The 9,835-nt window shown below is 37.7% G+C and overlaps 1 protein-coding gene across 1 annotated transcript in view; it reads right to left on the reverse strand.

Moving 5' to 3' along the window:
- The window catches only part of RAB3C (RAB3C, member RAS oncogene family), a gene marked incomplete at both ends in the record, with an annotated part of 309,288 nt that extends 302,223 nt beyond the window's left edge, over positions 1–7,065 (reverse strand). The window contains one exon of the mRNA XM_082837397.1: positions 7,042–7,065. Coding sequence (XP_082693523.1) covers positions 7,042–7,065 — 24 coding nt within the window. The remainder of the gene's footprint in view (positions 1–7,041) is intronic.
- Between the last annotated feature and the right edge of the window lie 2,770 nt (positions 7,066–9,835).

Raw genomic sequence — 9,835 nt, forward strand, 5'->3', positions numbered from 1 at the left:
CTACATGTAAAAGAATGAAATTAGAACACTCCCTAACACCATACACAAAAATAAACTCAAAATGGATTAGGGACCTAAGTGTAAGACTGGGCACTATAAAAGTCTTAGAGGAAAACACAGGAAGAACACTCTTTGACATAAATCACAGCAAGATCTTTTTTGATCCACCTCCTAGAGTAATGGAAATAAAAACAAAAATAAACAAATGGGACCTAATGAAACTTAAAAGCTTTTGCACAGCAAAGGAAACCATAAACAAAATGAAAAGACAACACTCAGAATGTGAGAAAATATTTGCAAATGAAGCAACTGACAAAGAATTAATCTCCAAAATATATAAACAGTTCTTGCAGCTCAATATTAAAAAAACAAACAACCCAATCCAAAAATGGGCAGAAGACCTAAATAGACATTTCTCCAAAGAAGACATACAGATGACCAAGGAGCACATGAAAATCTGCTCAACATCACTAGTTATTAGAGAAATGCAAATCAAAACTGCAATGTGGTATCACCTCACACCAGTTAGAATGGGCATCATCAGAAAATCTACAAACAACAAATGCTGGAGAGGGTGTGGAGAAAAGGGAACCCTCTTGCACTGTTGGTGGGAATGTAAATTGATACAGCCACTATGGAGAAAGTATGGAGGTTCCTTAAAGAACTAAAAATAGAGTTACCATATGACCCAGCAATCCCACTACTGGGCATATACCCAGAGAAAACCATAATTCAAAAAGACATATGCGGGCCTCCCTGGTGGCGCAGTGGTTGAGAGTCTGCCTGCCGATGCAGGGGACACGGGTTCGTGCCCTGGTCTGGGAAAATCCAACATGCCGCGGAGCAGCTTGGCCCATGAGCCATGGCCGCTGAGCCTGCGCATCCGGAGCCTGTGCTCTGCAACAGGAGACGCCACAACAGTGAGAGGCCCACATACCACAAAAAAAATAAAAGACACATGCACCCCAATGTTCATTGCAGCACTATTTACAATAGCCAGGTTACGGAAACAACCTAAATGCCCATCAACAGATGAATGGATAAAGAAGATGTGGTACATATATACAATGGAACAGTACTCAGCCATAAAATGGAATGAAATTCGGTCATTTGTTGAGACGTGGTTGGATCTAGAGACTGTCATACAGAGTGAAGTAAGTCAGAAAGAGAAAAACAAATATCATATATTAATGCATATATGTGGAACCTAGAAAAATGGTACAGATGAACTGGTTTTCAGGGCAGAAATTGAGACACAGATGTAGAGAACAAACGTATGGACATCAAGGGGGGAAAGCGGTGGGGGGTGGGGGTTGTGGTGTGATGAATTGGGCGATTGAAAAAAATAAAAATTAAAAACTAATTAAAAAAAATAAAACATTTTACTAGCTGTCCTATCCTGTGGAATAAGTTATAGGAAAAAAACAAAAAAAAGGAGGTCACTGGAAAGAAAGAACTGTCTCTATTTGCAAATGATACAATTATTTATGTGGAAATTCTTAAGGAATCTAAAAAAATACTACTAGAAATAACAAATGTATTAAGGTCTTGGGACATAGTTAAGACAAATAGATCAAAGAAAGTACAGAGTCCAAATATAGACCCCACCTATAATTAATAACCTAAATTTCATCAAAATAAAAATACTCATCAAAAGACACTATTAAGATATGAGTATTCAAGGCACAGACTGGCAGAAAATATTTTAATACATTCAAAGAACTTGTTTCAAAACTAAATAAACAAACAGATATCAAAAAAGAAAAAAAAACCTATATAAAGATCTTCTGCAACTAAACAATAAAAAGACAACCCAGATAATGGATAAAAGGCTAAAGACACTACACAAAGGAAGATATACAAATGGCCAGTTAAAAGATACAAATATAATGAACATCACCCTCATTAGAAAAATGCAAATACAGATCACAATGAGATACCATAAACACCCATTAAAGTGGCCAGAATTTAAACGGCCACTGACACCAGACACTGTTAAGGATGTGAAGCCACTAGAATGTTCATACATTGCCGGTGAGAATGTGAAATGGCACTACCATTTTGGCTAGAGATTTGACATTTCTTAGAAAATTAAACAAAGACTTACCCTTACCTCAACGACTCCACTTCTAGGTATTTACCCATAAGAAATGAAAACACATTATCATAAAAAGACCAATGTGATAATGTTTGTAGCTTTCATTATAGTAGCACCAAATGAAATTACCTCAAAGTCCATCAACAGACAAATAGATTTTAAAAGTGTTGTAGATTGATACACCAGTATAATATGCATCAATAAAACAAAATGAATTATTGATACATGCAAAAACATGAATAAATCCCTTACACATTATACTGAGCAAAATAAGCCAGACTTAAGAGTACACACTGTATATTCTGCAATATGTTCATTTTGTATGCTTTCCAGAACTATATAGAATTCTAGAACAGGACTAATTTATGGTGAAAAAAGTCAAGAATTTATTGCATTGGTAGATTAACTGGAAAAAGAATATGAATGAAGGAATTTTGGGGGCTGATTGGAAATATTCTACATCTTTATAGTGGTATGTATTACACAGCTGTACCCATTTATCAAAATTCATCAAATTTGGGACTTCCCTGGAGGTCCAGTGGTTAAGACTTCACCTTCCAGTGCAGGGGGTGTGGGTTTGATCCCTGGTCAGGGAGCTAAGATCCCACATGCCTTGCAGCCAAAAAACCAAAACATAAAACAGAAGCAACATTGTAACAAATTCAATAAAGACTTTAAAAAAATAAAAATAAATAATTTTTTAAAATTCATCAAGTTGTTCACTTAATATTTGTACATTTCAACATATAGAAATATATCAAAAACTGTAAATAAACAAATGAAAAATGCTAAAAATTTATGTAAATCCAAATAAATCTAAAAGATTTCATCTTCACAGGTCATAGTATGCATGGTAAAAAACTATGAGCTGTTAAGAGGGTTCATTTAGAACCTCTGGACCCAATTAACGAATGAAAAATGGGGAAAATTGTTGGACGACCTTTAACCAATACAACATTTTTTTCAGGTGGCACAACTGTTTATACTTAGTAAGCTGAGTATCCTTGGTGTAAGAATAGTCCCAGGAAAATTCAATCCTTAGCATAAAAATGTATTTCCATCTTGGCATATGATGGTCAGGAAAGGAACCTGCAGTTCCAATATAAGCTTAGAATGGCAGGGGAAAATTGTGGTTATGCCATGTAATAAAACCATGACTTCTTGGACTAAAAAAATGAAAATGGAAAATCATTCTTACACCACAGAAATTTATTTTTACTGTAATTCTCCTCTCTATCCTCCACTTTCCTTTACGGAAGGAAGGTGGATACTTGAGGAATTTGCTCAAATGGAGTAAGAAAAAAGTTCTCGTTTCTCCAATGTCAACTAGAGTTTTTCTCTATCTCTATAAGGGATGAGGACTAAACTTCCATTTCTTATAAAGATAAAGGGATCATCATAGAGGCTGGATGTGGTTAGAAATTCCACAATAATAAAATGCAAGATTGCCATGTACCTTCCATAGCCAAATGAAACAATGATATTTAGACTGATTCTTTGTAAGTTGTTTTTGTTATATAGCATGGCTGTATTTAATACCTATTGTGGTTTTCACCTCAACCTCATTTTCAGCCTACACTTATATTCTTTCTTCAATCATCCTCATTTTTAGCCAAATAACCTTTTTTGGCACTCTGCTCCATGCTTTGAGTAGTTGTTTTCCTCTCAAGTTTCCTAAATAGTTAGAGGGCTCTGTACTTATGTGATGACCCAGAAAGCTTGTGGATGACAAAATTGAAGATAAGCATTTAAACAGAGACAATGAATTCCACTGGTCCTGCAAGAGAGTAAGTAAAGCTGCAAGAAATTCAAACCCAGGAAACAGAAAGCTAACCATTTTTAAAACATTGGCCTTTCTCAAATATTTGGTTTAGTTCATGCAAGATAAATTTATAAACAGAAGAGACAGTTTTCTTTCTTCTGAACCAAATGAATGAATCAAATTATATCAATAGTGCCCTCATTCATTACACCACCATTTTGTGTCTTCTTGAGGAACCCAAAATAATAGAGGAAAGAACAAGGGCTTTCTAGAGTCTGGCAGAATTTTGAATTTACCGTGTTGGGAAAGTTTTTTAATCTTAAAAAGTTCTAGTTATCTGCCCATAATTAGGATAATGGTGACCTCTAGGACTGTTTTATATTTTACACACACACACACACACACACACACACACACATGCAGAGAGATCTGAATGCAAGGCACAGTGCTTAGCACAAAGCACTAGATAAACTGGAATTTGTTCAACCTGGCTCCTGAATCAAATGACAATTTGTTCATGAGAGTCTTGCCCTCAAGTCATGAGTGCTGCTATTCCCCATTTCATTTGGCCCTCAGGATTTATGGATGCACTGAATGAAGAAACACAAAATGACCATTTCCTGCATTAAAATTCTAACCCATCATTTGGAACACTTACCAAATGCTATTCCTGGTTATTTAGTTGCAAAGGAAATACAGATAGCAAAGACTATTACGGTTTATTATTTTAATAATCCCTATAAAACAATTATTATCCCTTATTTTGCATCAACTCAGAGAGAAATATTCTTCAGAAAATTTGCATATATCAAAGATAACTACCTTGAACAGAGCACCAAGCTATGTACATAGGCACAATAAATACTTTTTAAAAGACATTAATTTTTAAAGGATTCTTTGATTTAAGAAAATAAAATAAGTAAATTAGGAAATCAAGAATTAAAGAGCACATTTTGTTTCACTGAATAAATGAACTAAATATTTTTATATGGGGAAAAGAATCTCTTAGGATAATGAAACTATAGAATGAGGTTTTGCTTGTGACTCATTTTCCAGAAACCTAAGGGAAAACTTAGGGGCATGTATTTTAAATGATGATGTGGTTCAGTCTTTAAATGTAAAAGAAAAAAAGTCAACTATTCATCTCATTGCATTTTCATATGCCAAAATCACCTGGAATGTGATTATGTGCTTATGATTCAGAAGTACAGGTGCTGAGATATTACTTGCCACTTAAAAAACATATATATATATGAAGCATGTTTATAGTTTTTATTCTTTCTATCATTATATATGTTTGAAAACCTGACAGTAATTGAGAGAGGGTCACCATAACAATTTACTTGGTAAATTGAATCAATAAATGTGCTGAAATGAAATATACTACAGAAAATAGTCTTTGATTTTTTTTAATGTACATGTTATTCTTGATAGCATTTGGGCATTGAAAGTTTTAATTTCAAAAATCAAGTCCAGTGAATAAAATACATCCTAAATATGACAACTCCATCCAGAAGCAAATTAATTTTGTTACCTATTTTTATATTAATTATTCATTAAAGTTCTGACTAAAATATGGAATTACAGTGCCTACTACAAAGTTGATATGAAATAATTTAAAATAGTTCTCAAGGCACTAATTTCATACATTTTAATGACCCTTTTGAACATTCTAAGCAATTATTATAAGAAAATAAAAAAGATGCAGTGTGATTTATTTGTTAGAAATTTATTTTAACATAAACACCTCAGTGCATATATGGGTTTGATGTTAAATACTAACAATCTACTTTTAAAATCTACTGTCAATGTTTACTTGTAATCAGATATGCTTAATTTAGCCAGTTGGTTCCTGGCAGTACCTCTAGTAGCGGGAAATTATCATAAGCCAATATATCTTGATTGCAACAGCCTGTACCTTTATTGTCTGTCCAGATTCTTTTCACATCAGGTCTATAATGAAAAACTAAGTCACAAACAGAGGTATTAGAAGATTCACAATAGGGCCAATGTTCTCTGGACCAAATCAAATTTTCAATAACTCATAAGGTAATTCGAGAGCTTCTATTATATAATCCTTCAACAAACAATTAAATTCTACAGATCTTTTTTCATTGAACAGTCCAGTCAGCATATGTTAATATACATAACCCATACCATAAATAAAAAGTAAATTGAAGCATACGTTTAAAGCCCTTGATTTTTGTGGAAAATGTTTAAGCACGAATTAAAGTCAAACATTTATATTGGTGGATTTGGTAGCAGGGTTGGGTTCTCAAGAGAGACAACACGTTCCAAACGTATGTTCCATTCCCCTCTCAATCCCATTCATAAAGTGCCTTTCTGTTACGCAATGGGATCACTCTGCTTGGTAATGAACACAGGCTGATGTTTAGCGTTAACTGATTGTATATACAAAGGAGACAGCATCACTCATCTTTACTTAAAAACAAAACTTAAGCAAGGTGCTTAGGCAGAGGCACCTTTGCACCGGAGTCAAAGGAAGCAAACATAAGAATGTGACAGAAATAGGGAATCGGAACGGACAACAAATGGGCACATTACTCAGGAAAGCTCAGAGGATAGTCTTTGAAACGCAGCAGTAAACCAGTTGTGTGGACAGCGATAAAGGCTTGCTTACTTCTGGGAAGAGTCAAGCCCCAATGGGTTTGCTTTTTCCGTTGATACTACTAGGACCCTAACTGAAGAAAGAGGACTATGGGGACCCTAACACTGGCTTCTCCTTTCTTAGCGCGCTCTTAACCAAGAGGTATTCGCTCTATCCCGACTCCAGTAGAGTTCGCAACCCCGAACCTCGCCGTAAGTCCGTGTGTCTGCACCGCGATCACAACCAGGCAAGCCAGGAGGGACAATCAATGCCAATACGAGATTGCATGCTCCTCTGACTTTTGTTTGCTCAAGTTTACGTTTTAGACACTATAATCCTCCTTGTGGAGCCTAGAAAGATAATGTATACTCTTACCCGCGTCAAAACATCCCTAGTTACAGCCCCGCGGAGCGTAGAGAAACCCAGTTCTGTTCCATGGACCAAGTCAGAACCGCATCCCCGCGGGTGGCTGCCTAAGACCTTCCCTTAGATCGGGCGCAGTTTATGCTGGGAGCGAGGGAGAAAGCATCTTTCTCAATTCCTCCCGAGGCCACACTTTCTATATAGACCCACCTGCATGGGAGCTTCGTGTCTCATTGTTCGCAAAGTGTCCTCTCTCCCTGGCTAAGACAGTGCTGGCCCGGGAGCCCGATCAAGCGTGCACAGCCCGCGCGCTTCACGCTCCACACTGCACTCTTGGGGTTCGCTAACCGGCTCCAACATCAGCACCGGAGCTGTCCCTTCCTGGCGCCGCACACGCGTACTGGCTGGGAGCCCCGCGTGCTCCTGGGAGTTGTAGTCTAACCCTGCTGAGCTTTCCAGCAAACCGGTGAGCCGTGAACTACATTTCCCGGCAAGCCAGCATAAAAACGGGCTGCTCCTCCTGTTGGACTCGGCCGCCGAGCCTCCCTTCTCTTTTGGAATCGCTCCCGGTTGTTGCTGCTCTCAGCCTCACAGACCATTTCCTCGCAAGGTGCAGGCGAAAAGTGACCCCGGCTCATCTCAGCTGGAGATTTTTCTTTGCTACCTATCGCTTTCCGAAGCTAGATTGTGATTTTTCTTGTTAGGAAACGCACTACCTTGTGCTAATTCCCAATCTAAACGAAACCTGCGCTGCATTCTGGAACTCTCCGCGCTACACCTCCCCATCCTGAATCGGGAAAGTTTATACATTTCCATAGGCAGAGTGGGGTGGTTTTACAATCTCATTCACCAAACGCGGGGGAGAACGAGAATGAATGGCACACACATAAAGAAAGTGGTTTACTCACACAATTGCATTGAGAAGGCACCCACGCGCGCGCGTACACACACACATACATACACACACACACACACACACACACACACACACACCAAAGTCCATCAAAGCAAGATTTCACTCAGAGCATGCAGAGGAACTCCCTTCTGCTTACCTTTCCATACAGCTCCATTGCAACTCAAGGTTCCGAAATTCTTAGTAATCCGTCCTGCTACAAACGAGGTTAAGGTCTCACGCAGGAAGAGAAGCTAAACGCACTACACAATGGAAGGGGTGGGGGTGGCGGCTGGCGGAGGGAGAAACGAGGGACGAGAGAGCACAGCTAATTTAGATAGATGGTTTCTTTTCTCTGGAGGGAGAGTGTGGAGGCTTCAAGTACCAGCTGCAGAGAAAGAGCTGAGAGTCTCTTAGGAAGTGCCAGGGGCGCGATCGTGCAGGGCAGCCCCTCCCCAGGCCCTCCCCCAGACACCTTCCACCGTCATTAGTGCGCACACACGGCCGCTGCTGGCCCAGGGCTGGAGAGCTGATAGGGCACCGGGTTATTTACCCAAAGGAAGTCACAGAAAATGAACACATTCATCACCAGAGCCTAGAAGCACCGTCACAGAACAAGATAGGAGACCTCTATTAAGTTATCCTGTCCTTTCTTTAACACAGAGTCATGCCTTACATTACAATCATGCTCCTCCAGACTAGTTCAAAAATAGTTTTGAAATCTCGGAACTGTACTTTTATTACACGTATCTTTTCCCCTCAGTTCACAAATATGTGTGACTATCCATATTCTCTGTACCGATCTAAAAACTCTCTTTTCCCTTTAAGAGTAAATGTTATTCAGTCCAGTAATCATCCCCGCCTTTCACGTGTGGTCAAAAATTGGAGGCAGAATGGGAAAAGAATTAACTTGATACTGACAGAGACATGGAAGTAATAACTTAAAACTGCTTGAAACTCCATTGCACTAGACAAAGCAGTAGAACGGAGGTTCTTAAACTTAAATGTGCTTGAAAATCTCTTGGGGGTGTTAAAATTCATATTCTCAAGGCATGCATAGAGATTCTGATTCACTGGAAGTGATGATGTGTCTGGGAATTAGCATTTTAAACAAACACTCCAGCAATTCTGATGCAAGTTGTCCTTAAACAGAGAAACACTGCCTTAAAATTTTTTATGTGTAAGAATTTTTCAAAAATACAAACCTCGAAAACTTCACAGACTGACTCAATATTGCAACAACAATGCATTGGGAACCTACCATGTTCAAACTGTCCCAATAATTTTAGATTGTGTTTTTGTTTTTGCCGTTTTTTTTTTTAAGAAATCTAAGATCTGTCTTCTAATCTTGCAATCAATGAGAATGGAATTGATATCACCTAGGTAAATAGTTTTTATAGCTACTCAGAAAACACATTTGAAAATGCTCCCCTCATAGGGGAGCATTGGTTATGTGAGGTTTCAAGCAATTTCATTTAAATTAGCTAATAGCAAATAAAATTAAAAGGTAAAAACCAATATCTATATGTTTCTTGATAGATTATTACACATAAGCCTTCTGCAGATCTTTTGTAGATCTATGTAAAGGTACACTTCTTTATAAATTTTTTCCAAGAGAAGTACCAACAAAGTAATACTGACACTTAAATGTGTATAATTATTGGCATTTAATAATAAAAATATGCACAGCTACTTAGAGCTTGTCTTTCTTCAAAAAAATTTCCTATAATTTTCATACTATCATCATCACCTTCTGAAATTCTCAGAATTCAAAGAGTCTGATACCACAGAACATGTTGAAATATTATAAGTGTTGAACCCTCTCAGATTTACTATTATTTGAGAAGTTCATCCCTTCTTAAAATTTTATTACAATGATTTACCGCCTCAGTTTTCTAGTATGTCTTTTATTTGTGGAAGAACCCATGAAAATTGAGTTGCAGAAGAAAAAAAAAAAAAAACGTTGTGAAAGGTTTTGGGGAACTTAGTTCTGTCCTGTTTCTCCTGCCTCAGTTGGTTACTTAAGTGGGTGAAGAGAGTAAAAAAAAAGCTAGTCAGGGATCAACTCAACAAACAAAAGTGGACTGGAACTGATTATCTCCCTAAAGTCAG

Source organism: Leucopleurus acutus (assembly GCF_964270905.1).
Source record: "Leucopleurus acutus genome assembly, chromosome: 3".
NCBI lineage: Eukaryota > Metazoa > Chordata > Mammalia > Artiodactyla > Delphinidae > Leucopleurus > Leucopleurus acutus.